Raw genomic sequence first — 25,976 nt, 5'->3', positions numbered from 1 at the left:
ATTTTGTTTATGTATTTTTGGGAGTCCATATAATCGGGGGGTTCTAGAGTTATAAGGTTTAAGTTTGTTGGTGACTTCCACAGGCCAAGAAGTGACTTTCTTAAGGAGTCTGTGGATAGTTCTAATCTGAGAGCTGGTCGGATTATATTCAATGGGGAGGTAAGTAGTACGGTCTCGTATTAAAGAATTTAGCTTACCTTTGTAGTCTTATTACCTTTGTAGTTCTCGTATTAAAGAGAACAAATTACCGCGACGCGCGTTCTCCTTGCCGACGAAAACAAAACCTTACGGGCGCTAGAGGAAGAGCTTTCTAACACACTCGGCCTTGATCTATGGTCTATACTTCATGACATCTCATGCACATCGGCAAGAAAGGAATTCAAAAAAATACGTAGTCGGCACCTGAAAAAATACGAAAACCTGACAAAGACTTCTACTTCTGCAACCCAGCCACCACTTAACACAGTAGTCAACCTCTCGTCGGCAGTTTTAAAGCCTGAAGCACTCACCGCACTTTCACGTGGTCACAATTTCGCCCTAGCTCCAAAAAGGATACCTGCTGAAGAAATCATGATCCAAATAGAGCGTGGAATTCACAACCTGCCTAACCATATCGCCAACAACATGAGACTGGATGTAGTCGGTGTTCTCACTAAAGCCAAACCTCCAAAATCCAACTTATCCAAAAACGAATATACAGCCCTACAAGAATTAAAAAACAACAAAAAAATAGTAATCACCAAAGCTGATAAGGGAAGCGCCACTGTGGTACTCAATCAAAAAGACTACAAAGGTAAGCTAAATTCTTTAATACGAGACCATACTACTTACCTCCCCATTGAATATAATCCGACCAGCTCTCAGATTAGAACTATCCACAGACTCCTTAAGAAAGTCACTTCTTGGCCTGTGGAAGTCACCAACAAACTTAAACCTTATAACTCTAAACCCCCCCGATTATATGGACTCCCAAAAATACATAAACAAAATGTGCCATTGCGTCCCATAGTGGATGGCATTGATTCCCCCACATATAAATTAGCCAAACATTTAGCTAAAACGCTCACACACTACACTGGCAACACACCATCACACATAAAAAACTCGGCCCACTTTAAAGCCAGTATAGAAAGCCTCACACTCCAACACACTGACATAATGGTCAGTTTTGACGTCTCCTCCCTATTCACTAATGTCCCACTCAAAGAAACCCTTGAGCTCATCCAAGCTAAGTTTCCTCCCGATATCTCAGCCCTATTTCAGTTCACAATGAACTCAGGCTATTTCGTTTGGCAAGGAAAGTTCTACAAACAGATAGAGGGGACAGCCATGGGTTCACCACTTTCCCCACCCTTGGCCAATTTCTTTATGGAGACATTTGAAGAGAAAGCCTTAAACTCCGCCCCACAAAAACCCACTATTTGGCTTCGTTATGTGGATGATGTGTTTGCTATTTGGCCACATGGCTCAGACACACTCCACTCCTTCCTAACACACTTAAACAACCAACATCCCAGAATCCAGTTCACCTTAGAAAAAGAGGAAAACAACACCCTCCCCTTCCTAGACACTTTAATCACCCGCCAGCTTGATGGATCTTTGGTTTTCTCTGTTTACAGAAAACCCACCCACACTGGTAGATACATTCACCAACAATCCCCCCCCCCTCACAACAATATGGGGTGATAAAAACACTATATAACAGGGCAAAATTAATCTGCTCAGATGAAAAGGCCCTGACTATGGAACTAAACCACATCCTCAACACTTTCTTAGCCAATGGCTATAACCCCAAAAAAATCCAAAAAATACTAAAACCTGTAAACCACAACCCCACTCCCCCCCATCCACAATAAAGACTACACCAAGTCTATCACTATCCCCTACATCCAGGGCACCTCTGAAAAAATAACCAATATCCTCAAAAAATATGACCTTACTTCCTGTTACAGACCATATAAAAAGTTGGCATCCCTTATCCGCTCTACCAAAGACCAACCACTTCACCTAGACCTACTTGGTGTATACCAGGTCCTTTGCAGCTGCAAATTGTCCTACTTTGGCCAAACAGGCAGAACAACAAATATCAGGATTTCAGAACACCAAGACTACATCCGGTTTCACCAGTACAGTCGCTCTGAGTTGGCAGACCATGCCTTAGATACCCACCATAAAATTCGTTGGAAGAAAACAAAAATAATCCATCGCAACAAGTATAAATACGAAAGATTATTCAAAGAATCTTCAGCAGTTCTAAAAACGTTCCTAACCTCAACAAATTTGGGTGCATGAAACTGTCCCAAATTTGGGAGACTTTCATTATGAGAACTTCAGCCCAACAGCCAAGACTACCAGATTAACCCGCAAGAGGGCACCATTAGGACTTTAGGAACGAAATTAGTTCATTACTTTCTTCCTCATTTGCTTTGTTAGTTCCTTAGTGCACATACCATATCTTTATGTTCCTGAAGATGGCAATGTGACATTGCCGAAATATAGAAGTGATTCATTAAAGTTATCTTTAATTAATATACTTCATTTGTTAATTTTTTCAATGTTAATTCCGGAAATTAATTACCAGTTATGTCTAACCAACGTATAAGTCTTACTACTAGAATTGGGATTAGGAGTTAAATAACCAAGCTTATAAAATTACTTGGTAACCCTAATATACAAAATACAAAAATAAAATCCTAATCCCAAGTATGCAAACTTAATTATTTGCATACTTGGGATTAGGAGTTAAATAACCAAGCTTATAAAATTACTCGGTAACTCTAATATATATATTAGGTTACGTGTTTGTATACCATTGCTAGAAGTATAAGAAACAAGGCAGATGAAATGGTTGCACTAATTGCATCTGTTCACTTAAAGATTGTCGGAATAAGTGAGACATGGTTAGATGAGGACGACATCCTGACAATAATAGAGATGGAAGGGTGTGATATGTTTCGTGAGGATAGAAGGGGTAAAAAGGGAGGGGGAGTGCTATTGATGATAGAGAAAGCATTATGTCCATACAAGGTAGAGATGCAAGAGGGATATAGGGCCAGTGGTTTTAAGGCAGTATGGCGTGAGATAGAGGTAAATAGAATCAGATACTTGGTGGGATGTTGTTATAGACCTGGTAATGTGGATGGTGGTGATAGTGAAATGTATAGTCAAATAAGCCAAGCAAATAAGAAAAGCGTGATCATTATGGGTGATTTTAATTATGGCAATATAGCCTGGAATGATGAGATAGCAACTGGAAGTAAAGAAAATGAGTTTTTGAGGGATAACTACCTCAGACAGTATGTAACAGAGGGCACACGAGGATTAAGGGTTTTGGATTTGGTCATCTCATCAGAGGATGTAATTGTAAATGAGGTGTCAAATCATCCACCAATTGGTGAAAGTGACCATGAGGTGATTACCTGGGTGGTTGCCAGCAGTTAAAGGACCCCCTATGAAACAAGGGTAATGTGGAACTACAAGAAGGGGTGATTATGAAGAGCTCAGCAGACAGCTTGCAGGTGTAGCATGGAATGAGGAGTTAGCTGGAAAAGAGATCAATGCAGCTTGGGGGATTTTCAAAAACTATTTAGTAGATACAATGTCTAAATGTATTCCAAGGTGTGGTGAGTAGATTAAATAAGGTAGGTGTGAGATGGATGAATAAAGAGATTAAGTATGCGATACAGAGAAAAAGGGCATTGTGGAGACAGCATAAGAGAAGTGGAAGTAACCAATTTCATGAGGTCTACAAAGACCTGGCAAGGAGGCTGACTTGGTTGGTGAGAGTAGCTAAAGAGAGGTATGAACAGCAGTTAGCTAATGAAGCCAAAAAGAATCCTAGGGAGTTCTTTCGATATGTAGCCAGCAAAAGAAAGAATAATTATGGAAGGATGACATTGATTGGAGGAAATGGTATAAAGACAGATGCTGCAGAATGTGTGGTGGAGATACTTAATGAGCAGTTCATAAAGATCTTTCAATCTTGTGAATGTGACTTCATGGAAAGATTGAGAGCAGTTGATGATGGGGAGGAGAGACCGACTGTAAGTGAGCAAGAGATGTTTGGGGAGTTGAGTAAACTAGATGTAAATAAGGCTGTGAGACTTGATAATATATCACCGCGTATTCTGAAGGAATGTGCCAGAAAGTTGACACCTGGCTTGACATATTTTTTTAATACAAGTCTTGCACTTGGTCAAGTTCCTAAAGAGTGGAAGGAGGGCAAGATTGTGCCACTTCATAAAGGAGGTGATCGAACTCAAGCATCCAACTATAGGCCTATCTCTGTGTCAGGTGTTGTGGTTCAGTTGTTGGAGAAGCTTGTGAGAACTAGGATTTAGATTTGGGTTGACAACAATGGTATAATCTTTAATGGACAGCATCGATTTGCTAAAGGGAGGTCATGTTTTAGTAATCTACTTACTTATTACAATAAAGTGACTGCTTCCTTGGACAGAGGAGAAGGATACACAGTAATATACTTGGATTTCGCAAAAGCTTTTGATAGAGTACCTCATGATAAGTTGACAGTCAAACTAGAGCAGATGGGGTTGGATATTAGATTAGTGCATTGGATTGGAGACTGGCTATCTGATAGGTATCAACAAGTTGTTTATGGGAGTGCGATATCCAGGAAAAGGAAAGTCACCAGTGGAGTGCCTCAGGGGTCTGTTTTAGGGCCATTACTATTTAACATGTATATTAATGATATTGGTGAAGATTTGGATGAAGATATTCAGTTGTTTGCAGATGATGCAAAGTTGCAACGAACCATAAAGAGTAGTGATGATGTTGTGGCCTTGCAAGAAGACTTGAATAAATTGAGTGATTGGGCACGGAAATAGGGATGTGAGTTCAATGTTGCAAAATGTAAGGTTTTAAAATTTGGAAAACAAAGAAGGGATGCAGAATTTATGCTTGGTGAGAATATATTGTTGGAGGTAGAGGAAATAAGAGTTCTGGGGGTGATAGTGGATAAGGATCTAAAATTTAGGGGACACATCGCCAAAATTGTGAAGACAACACAAAGACTTCTGGGAATGATGCGGAAGACACTGACGTGTAGAAATAGGGAGATTCTTGTTCCATTGTATAGGGCTTTGATTAGGCCACACATGGACTATTGTGCCCAGATTTGGTCACCGGGTTTTCAGAAGGATGAAGAGATGTTGGAAAGGGTCCAAAGGTGAACGACTAAGGTAATTTCTGACCTCTGGAATGTTGATTATGAGGAGAGATTGAGAAGATATAATTTGCAGTCTGGTGGAGAGAAGGAAGAGGGGAGATATGGTAGAGACCTACAAGTTGGTAAGGGGTTGTTATAAGATCAATGGTGGAGAAGTTCTACAGAGAATAGTGGGAGATCAGCGGAGAACCAGAGGTCATCTCTGGAAACTGTATAAAGAGGGTGTGAGTAGGGGAGTGAGAGGCAGATTTTTTCCTGTAGAGTTGTGAATGATTGGAATGCCTTGCCTGAGAGTGTGGTGTCTGCAAGCAGTTTGAGTGTGTTTAAGACACGGTATGATGAGATGTGTGTGTGATAAAAGGACCTCCCAGATGAGTCTTTGACTCCATGAGGTCTTGGGTAATAATAATAATATAAAATTACTTGGTAACCCAAATATATATATATATATATATAGAATAGTGATCAGAACTTAACCCACCTTTACAATGAGTTGCCCTGGTGTTGCACCACCTTTAGACTTGAACTACGTTTCAGGCACAAACTTAACTGTTTGCTTACTTGGGATTAAAAGTAAAATAACCAAGTTTATATAAAATTACTTGGTAACCCTAATATACATATATATATATATATATATATTCTTTTCCTTTAAGAATACCTGAGGAAGGCTGTTATAAGCCGAAACTAGCAGTATATTCTCATTAAAATCTTTATAAGTTATCGCGGTTTTTAGTCATTGAATCTATGCTTTAAAAATGTATCACAACAACTAAGTAAAAGAATGATTATCATATATATATATATATATATATATATATATATATATATATATATATATATATATATATATCAAGGCCTATAGCATTATTAACATCAGGTTTACTCCTCATATATCTCCTGTTGACTAACCAGTAGTCCATCCTACTGTACAAAAACTCTATATGATATCATATTCACTGCCTGATTTGATATCTAAGTTTAATATCTTAACTATAACCTCTGCAGCTTTTACCATTCTACTGTTTTCACCAGTTGATATGTTTCTGTGATTATTCTTTCATTCACTGGGCTCACATCAAAAAGTACTCCTGGTAATTTTTTAGGCCTCATTAGCTAACTGCACTTTTGCTATGAAGGAGTGATATGATTGAGATATTTAAACTGTTGAAAGGGATTTACAGGATTGACACCGGGAAGATTTTTCATATAGTAAACAATCAGGAGGTGTAAGGGCCATCCTTGGAAGTTATAAAAAGAAATGTTGAGTAAGAAAGTGAAAAGGGGCTATTTTGCGTGAAGGATGGGTGGTTCATGAGATGCATTGCCTGATAGGATGGTGAATGGGTTTAATTAATGGTATGAAAGACTTTGTGTCACTTAAAATCGGTCTCCAGAAATGAGTCTTGTGACTCCGTGACTACCATGAAGTCACCGGCTCATCAGGAGAGACTCAGTAATAATAATAATTATAATCATTATTATTATAATTTGCTAAGCAGCACTGCTCATAAGTAGTGCAGTATTTGTCTAATCAGGGGTCAGTAGAAGAAACTTGAAACAAATATTAGTTGTGCAAATCGTAGATAGTCAGGTAACTGCTACAGGGAGTGTATTTAAAATATTCAGTGAGCAATTCATCAGGCTAAGTCATTCTGTTGAATGTGATATTGTACAGAGGAAGAATATGAAGACATATTATTCTTGTCTCCTGTTTTAAGGGAACATTTAAGAGAATTATGCATTGTTGATAGTTTTCTTTAACTACTGCTTTTCAACAGAATCCCAAAAAAGTAGAAGCATGGTATAATAAAATTGTTCTCCTTCCCAAATGGGAGAAGAGAGTTACAAAAAGGGTATTAGATAACTGATGAGAACCCTGATCTATAAATTTTGCTAAGAGGAGGTCTTGTTTTAACAATTTACTCACAAATTCAACAAGGCAGCATGGTTCATTTCCCTTATGTATTTTACATGGGAAAGATAACAAACTTTATGTAGTCTCTCATTAACTAATCCTCTAATTTTTGCTATGTGACCTTTGAGATCCTAGCCTCATGACATAATCTTATCAATATAATATGGAATTGGAAATCTCCTTATGCTAAAGGGTATTACTCTGTAAACTTACTAACTGTGAATCAACAGCCATTATTATTTACCAAGTTCCAAATTATTCATATCATTCTGTAAGTGCTATATACTAGTATCATTCCTAAATTTCCCTGCTTTGTATCATCAGCAAACAAATGAACATCTCCTGTTCAGGTTCTTCCCAGTATCATTAATATATAGATGGAACAACCGTGGTTCAAGAACTCATCCCTGAGTTACACCATTGGCCACCTTAAATCTAATAAATTTGCCCCTCCCATTTCACCATATACACTTTCTGATACCTGTCTGCATGTCAGCTACTCACTTATCAATCAAAGTCAATTGTTTATATTCCAATTCCATATCCTCCAGTTTTGCAAAGCCTTTCATGTGTAGGAAACTGTTTCTGATGAGACATCAATAAAGGTCGAAACCAGTCTGGACAGTGGCTCTTCCCATAATGCATAGCATTATACATGGAATGTTTTTTTACATAGAAGGATACATAGTAATATACTTGGATTTTGCAAAGGCTTTTGATAGAGTACCTCATGATTAGTTGACAGTCAAACTAGAGCAGATGGGGTTGGATATTAGATTAGTGCATTGGATTGGAGACTGGCTATCTGATAGGTATCAACAAGTTGTGTATGGGGGTGCAATATCCAGGAAAAGGAAAGTCACTAGTGGAGTGCCTCAGAGGTCTGTTTTAGGGCCATTACTGTTTAACTTGTATATTAATGATATTGGCGAAGATTTGGATGGAGATATTCAGTTGTTTGCAGATGTTGCAAAGTTGGGACGAACCATAAAGAGTAGTGAAGATGTTGTGGCCTTGCAAGAAGACTTGAATAAATTGAGTGATTGGGCATGGAAATAGGGATGTGAGTTCCATGTTTTAAAATTTGGAAAACAAAGATGGGATGCAGAATTTATGCTTGGTGAGAATATATTGTTGGAGGTAGAGGAAATAAGAGATCTGGGGGTGATAGTGGATAGGGATCTAAAATTTAGGGGACACATCGCCAAAATTGTGAAGACAACACAAAGACTTCTGGGAATGATGCGGAGGACACTGACGTGTAGAAGTAGGGAGATTCCATTGTATAAGGCTTTGATTAGGCCACACATGGACTATTGTGCCCAGATTTGGTCACCGGGTTTTCAGAAAGATGAAGAGATGTTGGAAAGGGTCCAAAGGCAACTGACTAAGGTAGTTTCTGACCTCTGGAATGTTGAGTATGAGGAAAGATTGAGAAGATGTAATTTGCAGAGTCTGGTGGAGAGGAGGAAGAGGGGAGATATGATAGAGACCTACAAGTTGGTAAGGGGGTTGTAATAAGATCAATGGTGGAGAAGTTCACAGAGAATAGTGGGAGATCAGGGGAGAACCAGAGATCATTCCTGGAAACTGTATAAAGAGGGTGTGAGTAGGGGAGTGAGAAGCAGGTTTTTTTCGTGCAGAGTTGTGAATGATTGGAATGCCTTGCCTGAGAGTGTGGTGTCTGCAAGGAGTTTGAGTGTGTTTAAGACACGGTATGATGAGATGTGTGTGTGATAAAAGGACCTCCCAGATGAGTGTTTGATTCCATGAGGTCTTGGGGTAATAATAATAATTATACATGTAATAATAAATATTCCTTCCCATAATGCATAGCATTATGTACATCCAAAAGGATATGTTCTTTGCATTATAGAAAATGTGAAATAATTAGCCTCCATATACAAGTAGTAATGATGATACTTCATGCACAAACCGTGTTTGCTTACACTTGGATAAAGGATCAAAGAAGCATGTAATTTCATGGTAACTTTAATTTAGCCTTTCATGTGGTATCCTATCAAATGCCTTAGTGAAGTGTTAAACAGTATCATAGCAATTACGCATATGTGTTTAATATTATTCATCTTTTTTTAAAATTATATTACAACACAAATACCAATAAATCATAAAAAGATATTTATTAATTAGCTTATATTTTGCCGGACTCCACTTGCTATAATCCACACAGAAACAATTCAAATTATAATGGAAAAAAGGCTGCAAGTCCTAATTTTGCTCCTTCTAATATTAGTTGTATAAAAGAACTTTTTTCATTTGTTGTGTTGAAGTTAATCTTAAGATGACTTATCTTCAAAATTTTTGGTAGCAGATGAATGCATCCATACTTTTTAAGGTTAGGGGAGTGTTTCAGAAGTCATTGTGAAGTGACTCTTGCTAAGTGGTAACTCAGTAACTCAACTGTTTTATTTGCTTCTTTGACCTCGTCACCATCATCACTTATTAAGGTTAATCTTCTATAGTCATTCTTCTTCTTACTTGCCACATAATGAAAGAACTCTTTGAGATTTCCTTTGACTTACTCAGCTAATTTTTTCTCATAATCTGATTTTGCTTTCCTTACATGTGGTCACTTTTCTTGCCTGACTCTTGTGCTGTTTATGAGCTTGCTGGTCACCTTTCTTCTTCTTATTATTATTATTAACATCTCACCTCCATGAAGTCCAAGGATCTATTGCATTAGGTCCATACTCTCTCATGCAAAATGATCAATTAATCATGTTTTAAACCTATTCGCAATTTCTGCACTAATTAGGCAATGCAGTTCACTCACCAATCACTCCATGCAAAGAACCTGCTTTTCAATCCCCTTCTTATACCTTTTGTATACAGTTTCTGGGTAAGACCTCTTATTCTATTCTTCTCTTCCTCTACTCTATAAAAAATCTCTTCCACATTAATATGGCAATGATCTCTCACATACTTATATGTCTCAATCATATCTCCTTCCCTCCTATTCACAAGGCTCTGCAAGTTGCATTCCCTCAATCTCTCTCCTTATATCTGACCTTCCATAAATGTGACATTGACTTACCAAATGTTTTCCAGATCTTCTCCAATACATTTGCATCCCCATGAAAACCAGGAAACCATTGCACACAGTAGTTCATATATGGCATGATGAATGCCTTATATAAAATTGAACCATAATCTTTTTGCTTCTGCATGTCACTGTTCTCCTCATTATTGCTGTCATTCATTGTAATGTTCTTACAATTTTAGTAATGTAATCCCCTAAACTTCAATTACTTCAATGCTTCTCATAATGTTGCCTTCATGAGGATGATGTACTCTGACCAGTTGCTCACTGAATACTTAAACCATATCTTCTGTATTGGTTACCAATCTGACACTGTCATCGCTTCCACCTTCTTCAAAATTTCTCCATTAATGGTATATATACTGTACTAATCTTGACTTTTGACATCTGCTCTACTTTTTGCAGTTCTTCCTAACTTTACATTACTGGCAAACAGTTGCACATCTGCAAATAAGCCAGTCCCATCGTCATCATTAATGTATGAGCTAAACAATAATGGTCTTAAATTTAACAGATCCTGTGGTACTCCTTTCTCTTTTTTTGGAATACCATTCCTCTATACACAACATGCTGATATCTATCTGATAGCCAGTCAGCTATCCAACTCACTAGTGTGTTATCTAATCCTATCTGTTTCAATTTAGCTACCAGCTTGTCATGGCAGTTTATCAAAGGCCTTGGAAAAAGCCAAGTATATTTTATATGCATTTCCTTTATCTAGTCAATTTGTCACTTGTAATATGTAAGCAGATTACTAAAGTTTGACCTCTACCTAATAAACCCATGCTGACTATCATAAAGAATATTGAAATTATCAACCCATTTCTGCATCCCAGCCCCTCCAAATTCACTAACATCTTAATAACAACTCATTTAATTGGCATCTACTCTTCTTTGCCCTTACTTCCAGTCTATTTAAATCATCCTGTAAAATCAACATCATCATTATTGACTATTGCTCTACCTAATATTGCATCATCTGCAAACAACTTGAATATTTCCCCTCGATATCATTTCCTATATCATTAATAAACAAATTAAATAGTAGTGGCCCATTCCACTAGTCACAGGCCTTCTACAGGACTGTGCACCTGTATAAACTACTATCTGGTATCTTTCCACCAATCTCTAATCGACATCACTAGCTTAATATCCATACCCATTTGATGTAATTTATATATCAGGATTCCATATGGTATCCTATCAAACGCATTTATATGGTATCCTATCAAACGCATATATATATATATATATATATATATATATATATATATATATATATATATATATATATATATATATATTGACTATTTCATCTATATATATATATATTGACTATTTCATCATTATTGACTATTGCTCTACCTAATTTTGCATCTTGCAAACAACTGAATGTTTCCCCTCAGCCAATTCCTATAATCATTAATAAACAAATTAAAATTAAATAATAATATCCCAAGTACAGAGACCTATATATATATATAAAGTTTTTTTTTGTATGCATTTACTAAGACATGTTACTGATGTATGATCTAATGTCTGACCTGTTTACCTATTTATGGTAAAATCCTAAAATTTTAACACAGATAATTTAATATTTTATTGCAGCTCGTTGCTTTACAGATCACTTAACTTTTAGTGGAATTCAGGTGGGTGAAAGGAAGGTTTATACAGATGGTGAATTTATTCATATTGGTTGTAAAGAAGGTTTTGAGCTCTCCTTCAGAAGAAACCAAATTGTTTGTAGAGATGGTCAGTGGAATATATCACATCCACCCTGTAAACCTGGTAAGAGTATATTTGTTTCTATATATATTTTATAAATGTGATGTCGTTTTGTGTTTTCTTTTTTGTCCACTAATTATTATTATTTTAAGGGGATAAAAATCCCTTATTGTTTTTCAGCCAGTACGCGAAACTGAGATCGAAAACTACGATCTGTAACGTTTCATGCCGACGAACTGTCGGCGTATCCAAGCGTAAGTGACCACTTGGTAGTGCCACACCATGGCAACTCGTTGCAAAGGTGGAGCAAGATCCCTCACTGTTCTTGATATTTTCTCATAATGTAAAACACACAGCTCTTAGAAGATGTAGTACTGTTTTACATTATGAGGAGAGGTCACTACCCAGACCGGTTTCAACCTTTTTTGAGGTGGCACTACCAAGTGGTCACTTACGCTTGGATACGCCGACAGTTCGTCGGCATGAAACGTTACAGATCGTAGTTTTCGATCTCTCAGTTTCGCTTACTGACTGAAAAACAATAAGGGATTTTTATCCCTTAACTTATGAACCTCGCCAGAAAAAAATAGCCGTTTGGCTTTTCATCTTAATTATTATTATTATTATTATTATTATTATTATTATCTGACTTCCATGGAGTCAGAGACTCATTGTAGGAATTACACAATATTGCACACAATGCTCATCCAACTGTGCCTTAAACTGATTCAATGTGTCTACATTCACAACACACTCAGGCAATGCATTCTACTCACCGACCACTCTCCATGCAAAGAATCTACTCCTCACTTCTCTGCTCACATCCTTCTTACACAGTTTCCAACAATGGCCTCTTGTTCTACCCCCATCTTCCATTCTATGAAAAATTTTCTTCCATGTCAACATGATAACAACCCCTGACCAGCTTATATATTTCAATCATATCCCCCCCCCCCTTCCTCCTATTCATGAGGCTCTGCAACTTACATTGTCTCAATCTGTTATCATACTCCACATTCCAAAGACTACTGACCACCATTGTGAATCTTTGCTTTACCGTCCCCAACATATCCTCATCACCATGAAAACCCAGCAACCAAATTTGGACAAATAATCCATATGAAGCCTAATCAAGGCCTTATACAATGGCATCATAACCTCACTATTTCTACATGTCCTCACACATCGTCATTATCCAATATGATGTCTTCACAACTTGTGCAATGTGGCCCCTGAATTTCAGGTCCATGTCCACCATCACTCCTAGATCTCTCATATCCTCAACTTCCGTTAAAGTTTCCCCACCAAGTGTATACTTTGCATCCCATCGTTGCTTACCAAATCACAAACTTACACTTTTCAACATTGAACTGATAGTTCCACTTACCTGCCCATTTATGCAATCTATTAAAGTCCTTTTGTAAGGCCATAACATCTGCTTGACTCTGTATTTTTCTCAACAGTTTTGCATCATCTGCAAACAGCTGCATATCATTAGTTAAACCTATCCCAATATCATTAACATCCAAATTAAATAACAATGGCCCCAAAACTGACCCCTGTGCACACCACTAGTAACCTTTCTCTTTTGGGACACTGCACCCTCATATACAACTTTCTGATACTAATCCAACAGCCAGTCACTGATCCAGGTAAGAAGTCTATTATCCAATCCCATCTGTTTCAATTTATTTAAGAACTTGTGTGGCAGTCTATCAAAAGCCTTTGCAAAATCTAAGTACACCAACGTATATGCATCTCCCCTGTCTAATGTATTTGTCACCTTGTTATAGTACATAAGAAAGTTAGTGATCATGATCTCTCTTTTAACAAACCCATGTTTATAACCACAGAGAATACTGCTGTTATCATCCTATTTCTGTATCCTAACTCTCTCCAGTCTACTAATTCTTGTTTAATTTAAGAAATGGATTACAGCCTAAAACAGTTGGTGATTTTACTGTTATAAGTAAAGAGAGAGACCTTGTCTTCTCTTGGCTTCTGTAGGAAGTTACATATTACCTTATCTTTAATGCCTGATCAGAAATGGCTCATGACAGCTGGAAACTTGATGTACTTAACGATAAAGAAAGGAAGAACAGTGGAGCATTGCACTCTTTGATCTCCTAAGGAGAATCCTTATATGGGCTTTTTCAATTGAAGGTGAGTTAGCTGATTTCATATGGAAGTAGCAGGGTTTTTTCCTCTGGAAACTTGAGTTTTTCATCCTGCATACAGACAAATCAGCCTACAGAACACGTGCAATTTACAGACAAAAAAATACTGTTGGTGGTGATGATGGGCAATTGACAATGGTAGTGTCATAGTAAGAGAATTAAGAAGCAATGGAGAGGGTGAGATGTATTTAGCAAGGTTGAGTTAGAGTGCCCTCCCACGATGTGTTCTTGGACTTGCTGGAAGTGTTACTTAATAATAATAATAATTATTATTATTATCTTTTACCCAAGTGAATACATGAAGTAACTTTACAATGTGTTATTTGTATATGGAGACAAATGACTTCACATCAGATTGCACTGGTATTCCATAATACACAGGAACTACCTTTTAGATATGTATATTGCCATGCATTATGGGATTAGTCACTTCTCAGACCAGTTTAAACATTTATTGTGGTCTCATCAGTGGAAATACTATCAACTAAATCATTGGTAGAAGACATGATTCCAATATACAAGTAGGAAAATGGTGCATTCCCATGTTATTAAAATTCTCTGGTAAGAGAGAGAGATTTATAAAAAAAAATTGCTTGGTTACAAAGTAAATTATACTTAACAAGAAATTACCTTCTTGTTTTTATTCTTTTCCAACTGAGCACATCATACAAACAGCTCATCGTACCGTGCCTTAAACACATTTAAATTCCCTGCTGACACTGCACTCTCAGGCAATGCATTCCAATCATTCACAACCTTCCATGCAAAAAGGCTGCTTCTCACTCCCCTGCTTGCACCCTCATTATACAAATTACATGGATGACCTCTTGTTCTTTCCCAATCTCCCACCATTTTATGAAAAGCCTCTTCAACGTTAATCCTATAACAACCCCTTACCAACTTGTATGTCTGTATTATCATATCATCCATCTTCATCCTGTCCACTAGACTGCAAATTGCATTGTCTCAACCTTTCTTCATATACATTCCAGAAATAGAAAATGTTTTGGTCAATCACCTCTATACCCTTTCCAATATCTTGTCATTGTTTTAAAAACCAGGTGACCAAATCTGTGCACATTAGTCCATATGTGGCCTAATCAGAGCCTTATACAATAGAATCAGAATTTCCTTACCTCTACAAGTCAATGTCTTCCACATTATCCCCAGAATTTGTTGTGTTGTCCTAACAGTTTTGGTAATATTATTATTATTATTATTATTATTATTATTATTATTATTATTATTATTACATAACACCTCCAAGGAAATCAAAGACTCATTGAGGGAGGGTACCTACTCTACAACTATTCATCTCGGCCAGCCGCAACTATCTTCATCATCTACACCAACGCCGACAACCACCACTAGTATTTTCACAAACATGCCCATGGCTGGATTCGAACCTGCAGCTTTTTGGCTGGAGGCCCAGGCTGGCAATATGTCCTCTAAATTTTAGAGGACATATCTATTTCCTCCATCTCTAATTTTATATCCCTACCAAGAGTAAATTTTACATTCCATCCTTGTTTTCCAAATTTTAAAACCTTACATTTCACAACATTGAACTAGTGTCCCCACTCCCATGCACATTCACTCAGTCTCTTCGTCTTCTTGTAAGGCCACAACATCTGCTCTATTCCTCATAGTTAGTCTCAACTTTGCATCATCTGCAAACAACTGTATATCCTTATTCAACTCTTCCTCAATATCATTAACATACAAGTTAAACAACAGTGACTCTAAAACAGACCCCTCAAGCACATGACTAGTGACTTTCCTTTCCTCTGATATTGCTCTTCCATACACAATTTGTTGATACCAATCAGACAGCCAATATCAAATACAATACACTAGTCTAATATTCAATCCCAATCACTGTAGTTTGACTATCGACTTATCATACAGTACTCTATCAAAAGCCTTTACAAAGTCTAAGTATACTACTGTGTATCTATCTCTCACGTCCAATGCTGCTCTCACCTTATTGTAATAAATAAGTAGATTACTAAAACTCTGGATTAGAGATAGTTGTTGGAAGTTTTTCCACTAGATTTTACTATAAATTAAAGATGCCAAGAAATTATATTCTTGGTTTAATCATATATGGAAGTTAATGACTTCTCATTACTTGCCTTAAAAATTTCCAACAACTATCTCAAATCCAGAGTAATTTAATAATGAAGTGTGACATCTTTTGGGTACTTGTATATGAAAATATGACTTCTGCATTACTTCAACCTTGGTATCACCTCTGATTCTGGCTCCCACTGATCAGACCTCAATAAAGGTTAAAACCAGTTTGGGTAGTGACCCTTCCCATAATGCATAGTGTTTATTATTATTATTATTATTATTATTATTATTATTATTATATCACACCTCCAGGGAGTCCAAACACTCATCGAGGGAGGGCATCAACTCTACAACTCTTCATCTCACTACTCCATCAACCTTACTCATCTAACACCAATGCCATCTACTGCCGACTACCATCACTAGTGCTTTCATAGACAACCACAAACATCCATGCCCACGGCGGGATTCGAACCCGCAGCCTTTTGGCTGGAGTGCAGATACGCTAACCACTTGGCCAACCAGGCCAGCATGAGGTTTATGAGTTTTTTTTTTTTTTTTTTTTTTTTTTTTTGTTATGTCATCTCTATAAAGAGATTTTTTACTCTGTGTGTTTATAAATCACACAAGGATTCAATTCCGATTGTTGCAATGACTTTTAACTATTTTTTTTAGAATCTGGAAAATTGTTGACTTGAGACCAAATAAAAAAATATGCATTTAATGAAACTAAAACAATATATACACTTTGAATAAAATTACATAACTACAAAAATAACTGGATCCAAGGCCTAAAATAAATCTACACTTTAGAGATTTACTTATCCAAAATATTAAAATCATTCATTCTCTGACTCATTCTATTATTGGATTGTTTGACATATACTTAATCACATCTACCAGACTAAACAACAACAAAAATGTTCATCAGAGTGACTTTCCTTGTTAGGCCTTTTCCAAAAATATAAAAATTTTCTTCTTTTCCATTAGATCCTTTCTTCTCACCCTTATGCAGCATACAATATTGTTGCTCCTGTCTCAATCAAGTATAAATACTCATACTCTTATCTCTTGCAGTTTTATTTGATGCACAATTTGCTAATTTTTGTACCAGAGAAAAAAGTTTCTTCTGTTACTTCATAAACAACATACTTAAGTTGAGCTCTTCATGTTAAGCCACTTTACAGTTTCATTCACCAAATGCTTTTTCCATAGTAATCCGGTGTCCTTTAGACAGAAGATGAAACTTTCCACTCTGTGTTTCCTCGAACATTCAATTAGAATGTCGACTGCACTAATTTTTTTTTATTACTAATACTTGTTGACAGTTTTAACTTCTCCAGTTCAAAGACTCACAGGTCTACAATTCCTTTTCAGAATCTTCTATTAATATTCTCCCAACTGTCATGTACAACTTAAAAACTTCCTAAGAACAAAATATTAACAGCCTGCATTCTTAAACTTCCATTATTCGTAGTAGCGGTTAGGTGTAGAGACAGTTGTAGATGTCCTCCCGCGATGAGTCTTCGGACTCCTTGGAGGTATCAGGAATAATAATAATAATAATTAACTCTCTTGTTTTTTTTGTTACTCCAATACCGAACGGTCTCTCTGTTGGTGTCAATCATCCATCACTCTCCTCGCCAAGCATGCTCACTTCATGTTAATGGCAAGCGAGAAGCTAAGTATAATGGCTGACACATTGTCTTCATTAGCATAATGAGAATGTCTTTTCAAAACACAACACTTAATCATCTTAAATTACAATAAAAAAGGATTGAAAGTAACATAATTATCAGAAATTTAGTAAGTACATCAAAATTTCAAATGCTTTACATTTCATTTTGACAGTAATAATATCAATAACAGATGCATCTCTAGTGTTGATATACATGTTATGAAAAACTAATAATATATTAACATTGAGAAATAATTGTAAAAGGAATCATAATTGGAAATTATGATTATTTTTACAATAGCATTATACATGTCTGTAAGAATATGTGCTTTGCATTATGAGATACTAAAGCAAGTGACGTCGAGTCATTAGTTTCTATATACGAGTTGCCCAGTCCCAAAAATACTTCAGGTGCAAACTTTGTTTGATTACAATAATAAATTTAGTTTAATTCTTTATCCAAGTGTAAGCAAACAAAGTTTGCACCTGAAAATATCTTCAGGACTGAGGTAATTTGGTGCAACACTAGGCAACTCCAAGCAAAGGTGGACCAAGCCCTCATCACTACTTGTCTCGGTATCTCCCATAATGCAAAGCACATCTCCTTGTGGACACGTATACTGCTATGCATTAAGGGAAGGACCACTACCCAGGCAGGTTTCGACCTTTATTGAGGTGTCATCAGTGGGAGGCAGACCCAAACGTGGAGATACTAAGGCAGAAGCAATAGGAGTGGTCATATTTACCTATACGAATTGCCAACTGATGTAACCACCTTATTATTGAATTACTCTGGATATAGAGAAAGATTATTATTATTATTATTTTGGGCAACTCAAAGGAGTCGACAGACTCATCGAGAGAGGCCCTAACATCATGTCAAGAACAACTATTCGTCTTTCAGACAGTATCTATCATACCTCGCCTTAAACTCATTCACGGTCATAGCACCCACAAAAGACTAGCAGCTTATTCCACTCATTTACCACTCTCCAAGTAAAGAACCTAACCACACTCTTAACCACAAAAATGTGGTTAACACCAAAAAAACTGTTAACCACATTTTTTCCCAGCTTCCATGCATGGCCCCCAGGTCCACCCACCACCAGCCTTATTCTCAAAAATATCTTCTGGATTAATCTTATAGAAATCCTTCAGTAATTTGAATGTCTCAATCATATCACCCCTTTTCTGCCTATCAACCATTTTGCAACCCACAAATCTTCACTCTGTTCTCATAAGGTTCATTCCACAGACTTGCCACCATCTTGGTCACTCGTCTCTGGATCCTCTCCACCTCCTCCCCATCAAGAAGAAACCCTGATGCCCATATCTGGGCACAGTAGTCCAGATGGGGTCTTATCAGGGCTCGATATAGAGGAACAATAACTTGTTTGTCTCTGCTCATTAAAGTATTTTTCAGTAACCAAGTTTTTTGATGAGCTGTTTTACCCACTTTTGCAATGTTCCCCCTAAACTTCAACTCCCTATCCATCAACACTCCCAAATCCCTGGCCTCATCAATCTCCTGGAGTATGGTTCCACCAATGTGATATACTACTGCTAATCTTTTCACTCCAAAATGCATAACCTTACACTTTGCCACATTAAATTGATATTCATTTTCTTTAGCCCAGTCCTCCAAATTATCCAAATCATCCTGAAAAATTTTGACATCCTGTGCACTCACAATTGCTCTACCCAACTTTACATTATCAGCAAACAAGTGAATACTTCCTCTCAGATCCTTTCCAATATCGTTAATGAACAAATTGAAAAGTAGTGGTCCAAGAACAGAACCCTGCGACACACCACTAGTCACAAGCCGTCTTTTGGACTCCACTCCTGAATAAACCACTCTCTGGTATCTCTCCATCAACCACCCTCCTATCCATCTCAACAACCCTATATCCATCCCCATCTGCTTCAGTTTACTGATTAGAGTTCCATGTGGTATCCTATCAAAGGCCTTGGCAAGGTCCAGTAGAATCACTGAAAACCCATTTCCCTTATCCAGTTCAGTCATTACTGTGTTATAAAACGTGAGCAAGTTACTGAGGCATGATCTACCCTTCACAAAACCATGTTGTCTCCCATACAGTATCCCATTTTCATCTATCCAATCCTGCATTCTTCTCTTGACTAGTTTCTCCAAGCCCTTGACAACGATTTCTGATATGCTAATCGGTCGGTAATTTACAACAGCAGTCTTGGAACCTCCTTTATGCAGTGGAACTATTGTCCCCTCTTTCCACCCCCTCGGGACTAACCCAGACCCGAGACTCAGATTAAACAGAATGGTCAAAGGTACTGACAATTCTTTAGCCGCTTCACATACGACATGAGCTGGTATACCATCCAATCCCACAGATGTATTGACATTGAGGTTTGGTAATAGACTACTCACCTCCACCTCATTCACCACAATTCCTGTATAAACTTTTGGTTCATTCATTTCTGCAATGTCACCATCTGGATGATATACTCTTGCAAAGTGCTTGCTCAGTAATTCAACTATATCAACTGATTCAGTTACCTCCCTACCATCGTCATTCTTTAAAATCATTCTGCCATATACATTTTTTCTTCTACTTGCAACATATCGAAAAAACTGTTTAGGATTGTCTTTAGCCTGCATGGCCAATGTTCTTTCGTAATCCATTTTTGCTTTTCTTACCACACTCATTACCCTTCTGGCCTGGACTTTATACTGTTCATGTTTCTGCTGGTCACTTTTCTCCTTAAATTCCCTCCATAGTTGTTTCTTTTTTTGCAGCTCAAGCTTAATGGTGTTATTCATCCATTTAATTCCTACTTGATTTATTATTCGGACTCTAGGTATACAGTCAGCCATTGCTTCGTGCAAACACTTCTTAATTGCCTCCCATGCATTGCCAACTTCTAGCCCTTGCAGTTTTACATGCCATGGCACAGTACCAATCAATCTCCTAAGGTTGTCATACTTACCAGCCTGATAATTCCACATGTACCCTGTCTTAATTGAAAATTCTACACCTTTAGCCACCTCCCAAGTCAAGACCCTATGATCACTCTCACTAATTGGTGGCAACGTGGTCATATTCGTTACAGCCAAATTTTCAGATGCAATTACTAGGTGAAGCACTCTCTGACCCCTAGTATTTTCTATTACATGCTGTCGCAGATAGTTATCCCTTATTAACTGCATAAAATCCAATTCCTTCCTCTCATGTGTCCTCTCTTCCTTCCAATCTATGTTACCATAGTTGAAATCTCCCATAATAATTACCCTCCTTCCACTCATTTCTTCTATTTGCTTATGCATACTACCTCCACCATCTATTCCATCACCTGGTCTATAGCAGCACCCAATTGTATATTTTGTTCTGCTAGTTTCAATCTCACACCAAACAGCCTCAAATGTGCTCTTATCTCTATCCAGCAGTTCCACTTCTATTCTCCTTGGTTGTAGCTCATCCGCTATCATCAATAACACACCTCCCCAGAGATGTGTTATTGATGTTGGAAGTTTATTTTGCACTTTGTTAGACTATAATAAATTTAGTTTAATCCTTTATCCAAGTGTAAGCAAACAAAGTTTGTGCCTGAAAATATCTTCTGGACTGAGGTAAGGTGGTGCAGTACCAGGCAACTCCAAGCAAAGGTGGACCAAGATCTCATCACTCCTTGTCTCAGTATCTCCCATAATGCAAAGCACATCTCCTTGCGGACATGCATACTGCTATGCATTAAGTGAAGGGCCACTACCCAGACTGGTTTCGACCTTTATTGAGGTCTCCAGAGTAATTCAGTAATAAGGTGGTACAGCAGTTGGCAACTTGTATAGGTAAATATGACCTTTCCTATTGCTTCTGCCTTAGTATCTCCATGTTCGAGTCTGACTCCCACTGACAAGACCTTGGATAAAGTCTTAGATAAAGGATTAAACTAAATTTGTTTGCTTACACTTGGATAAAGAATTAAACCAAGAATAATATAATTTCTTGGCATCTTTAATTTATATTACTGAAATATGACCTCCCTTTAGCAAATTCACTGTTGTCAATCCAATTCTGGATCCTGATTCTCACCACCCTTTCCATGCCTTTAACTAAAACACTTGACACATTAATTGGCCTATAATTGATGCTTGAATTCTGTCACCTCTTTTATTTAATCTTTTACTGTACCTCATCACAATCTTCCCTTATTTCCACTCTTTTCGAACTTGATCCAATGTAAAACTCAAATTAGAGAAATATGTCAAGGCAGATGTCGACTCCCCGCCACGTGCCTTCGAAATACATGGTAATATATATCGCCGGCCTGGTTGGCTGAGTGGTTAGCGTATCCGCTCTCCAGCCAAAAGGCTGTGAGTTCGAATCATGCTGTGGGTATGGAGGTTTGTGATTGTCTGTGGAAATGGGTAGATGGCATTGGTGTAGTTGTGGTTAGTTGTAGTTGGTGGATTGAGTGAATGATGGAGACAGAGAGTTGTAGAGGAGATGCCCTCCCTCGATGAGTGTTTGGACTCCCTGGAGGTGTCATGTATTAATAATAATAATAAAAAAAATAATATATCATCAAGTCCCACAGCCTTATTAATATCAAGGTTGCTTAATTTTCCATATACCTCTTTCTCACTCAAAGTCAGTCTCTCTTCCTCATTATCCACTGGTCTCAAACTCTCATGTTACATTTACAAACAAGAAAGACCTTCATGAACTGCTCATTAAATATCTAAACTATATCCTCCATAGCAATTGTCCTTATACAATTTTCTCCAGTCAATGCCATGCTAACATAATTTAATTATTTTATTTTTGCTGACTACATATCGAAAGAACTCCCTAGGATTTTATTGTTATTATTATGATTATGATTGAGGCCTTCATGTAGTCACAAGACTCATCATGGGAGGCCAACCCTAGAAAAACACAGTCTATCCTACCACTCCTTGAACTCGACCATTCTTGCTCTCACCACTCTATCAAGCAAGCAAAAGAATTCCCCAGTGTCAACTCTGTAGCCCCCCCCCTCTCAGCAGCTTAAAAGTCTCAATCATATCGCATCTTCTTCTTCTATCTACCAAACTCTATAGTCCACATTCCCTCTGCCTGTTTTCATAACTAACATTGTACAGTCCTGATACCATCTTTGTTATTTGCTTCTGCACTCTTTTCACAGTTAATTTATCTTCTTCAAATCCTGGGTACCAAATTTGAGCATAATAGTCTAAGTGTAGTCTGATCTGGCTTTATACAATGGAATAACAACTCTTTTATCTCTGCAGATCAGCATCTTTCTCAGTATTTCAACAATCCTCTGGGTTACCTTTGCGATATGTTCCCTGAATTTCAGGTTTATATCAATCATCATCTCATCACCCTAGATCCCTTACCTTCCCAACTTTCTCCATTATTGTTTCTCCAACACACAGTATGCAGTCCATCGATGTATCCTAGACTTCGAGATTTTACATTTAGCTGAATTAAACTGATACTCCCCATTCACTTGCCCATCTGTCCAGTTTTTAAAATTCTCTTGCAGGGCTATCACATCTGCACTATTACTGATACCCTTTCCAGCTTCACATCATCTGCAAAGAACTATCCTTTAACTTTAACTATCAACTAAAGTAGACAAAACTGTTAAATTACTAAGTGATCAGTTTGCGAGGGTATATCATCCAGGTGGAGATTTTGCAGTGACAAGAATGGCAGGAGCTGATGTAGAAATAGAAATGGATGGGAATACACTGTGAGATTAGATGGTGTATATCAGCTCATGTATTACAAGAATGTGCTAGATAATTGGCAGTGCCTTTGACCAAATTGTTTAAGTCTCAGCTCTGAGACTTAGTGTCCCAAGTGGCAGGGGAGTGGAAAGAGGGGGAAATAGTTCTATTACATAAAGGAGGCCCCAAGACTGAGGAAGAAAATTATCAACATCTTAAATATACTTATCAGAACTTTTCTCCTGTCTGTTATGTTGAAATATATATATATATATATATATATACTAGGGGAGCCCCCCCATATATATATATATATACTAGGGGAGCCCCCCCAGCGCCTACAGTTTCCCTCCCCCCTGTGTTCCGGACTGGTAGGCCGGTTCCCTTGAATTCTGATGACTCGAATTTTGAAGACTTGAAAGGGGGGTTTCCGATGCCTACGGCTACATGATTTGCAGTATTTGTAGCTCCTGAATAGATAAGTATTATTTTAAGTAATAATTGGTAAATTTGCTTGAATCTTACATAGTATTATTTACTTTTCATATCTTAATGTGCCTGTGTGATTTTTATGTGTTTTCTGAGTTATTTCAATTAGTAATTTGATAGATATGATTATTAGCATGCACATGGCACTGATAAGAAGGAATACAATGGTGTCCAGATTGCCATCTTTGTCCAAAAATTTTAATATAAAGGATTTTATTCAGTGTACCGTTTGTGAAATGTATGTTTTGAGGAGAGCAGTTAGAGTCTGGTTAGACAATGATAGTGGAGTGAATGTGTGCAGAAAGTGTGAGGAATGTGAGGATTTAAAGTGTGTTTCAGGTCGTGAGAGTGATATCGTTGTTGAAAGTGAGAATGTAGAAAATAGTGATATGCAAGGTATGAATAGTGATATTTGCGAGGTAGTACCAGATAGCTGTGAGAGTGGCGTTGAAAGTGAGAATGAAGGTAAAAATACAGAACGAATGAATGAATTAACAGATAATAAAAATGATGAGACAGATGCAATGAGTGAGATCGCATGGTTACGTGGAGCAACACATAGGGCAAATCAGCAGCTAGAGTGTTGGCAAAAATGTTTACTGAGTGTACCAACTAATAAACGGCAAAAGTATGATAAGAAAAATAAGAGTACGATAGTGAGTTTAAACAAAATGAAAGAATTAGTGCTGTACGGAGATTCTTTAGTAAGAGGTGTGATAGATGAGAGTTTGACAAAACTGTACCAACCTAGTGTGAACGTTAAGGATGTAAGCAAGTCAATTAGAATGCAAAAGCAGAGGGTGAAAGAATTGATACTAGTAGCAGGAACGAATGATTTGAAAGGAGACAAAATGGCTATGAGAGAGGATTTGAAGGAATTACTTGAGGTAGCAAAAGAGAAGAGTGAGAGAGTTAGGATGGTGAGTCTGTTGCCAACAATGAAGAATATAGAAGGAGGACCAAATTTGATAATGACTTTATGCTCGGATTATGCAGGGGGAGTGGTATGGAATATGTAGCTGTGTGGAGTGAGTTCGATGGGCGAAAGGATTTATATAAGATGGATGGTTTACATTTGAATGGATTTGGTGTACGGAGACTTGAAAAGGTGTTGTCGAATGAAGTAGAAGTGGATGTGCAGAATCATGGAAACTATAGTTATTTGGGGGTGGGGAGTAGATATGCAGACTTTAGGGAGACAGTTCAGTGTATGAATGTATGTAATATGCCTAGAATGGGATAGTTAGTATAAGGCATCAAAATAGAGATGGCACAAATGGGCTTCTGCAATTCATGTATACTAATGCCAGAAGTATTAGGAACATGAAGGAAGAATTTTTGGCATCGGTTGGCACTTGCAGGCCACAGGTTATTGGCATTAGTGAAACATAGCTGACAGAAGATGATATAGCTAGTGGGATTGAATGTGAGGGGTATGGTGTGTTCAGGAGTGACAGGGATAATAAAATGGGGGAGGAGTGTTGTTGATGATAGCTGATGAGCTGCAGCCAAGGAGAATAGAAGTGGAACTGCAGGATAGAGAAAAGAGCACATTTGAGGCTATTTGGTGTGAGATTGAGACTAGCAGAACAAAATATACAGTTAGGTGCTGTTATAGACCAGGTGATGGAAGAGATGGTGGAGATAGTATGCTATCTCCACCATCAGGGATATAAGCAATAACTATCTGTGACAGCATGTAATGGAAAATACTAGGGTTCAGAGAGTGCTTGACCTAGTAATTTCATCTGAGAATTTGGCTGTAACAAATATGACCACGTTGCCATCAATTGGTGAGAGTGATCACAGGGTCTTTACTTGGGAGGTGGCTAAAGGTGTGGAATTTACAATTAAAACAGGGTACATGTGGAATTATCAGGCTCATAAGTATAACAAACTTAGGAGTTTGATTGGTTCAGTGCTATAGCATGTAAAACTGCAAGGGATGGAT

The 25,976-nt window shown here is 37.5% G+C and overlaps 1 protein-coding gene across 2 annotated transcripts in view; it reads left to right on the top strand.

The window, feature by feature from the left end:
* LOC150098729 (complement factor H-like) overlaps nt 1–25,976 on the top strand; it is a 601,741-nt gene that overhangs the window by 216,509 nt on the left and 359,256 nt on the right. For both annotated transcript variants that reach the window (XM_090405340.1, XM_090405339.1), the window contains exon 9: nt 11,773–11,952. In XM_090405340.1, the coding sequence (XP_090261466.1) occupies nt 11,773–11,952 (180 nt within the window). The remainder of the gene's footprint in view (nt 1–11,772; nt 11,953–25,976) is intronic.

This window comes from Typopeltis vanoorti, chromosome 15 (genome assembly GCF_054136105.1).
Source record: "Typopeltis vanoorti isolate ZY-2024b chromosome 15, IOZ_Tvanoo_1.0, whole genome shotgun sequence".
Lineage (NCBI taxonomy): Eukaryota > Metazoa > Arthropoda > Arachnida > Uropygi > Thelyphonidae > Typopeltis > Typopeltis vanoorti.
This window is presented reverse-complemented; position numbering and strand designations above follow the sequence as displayed.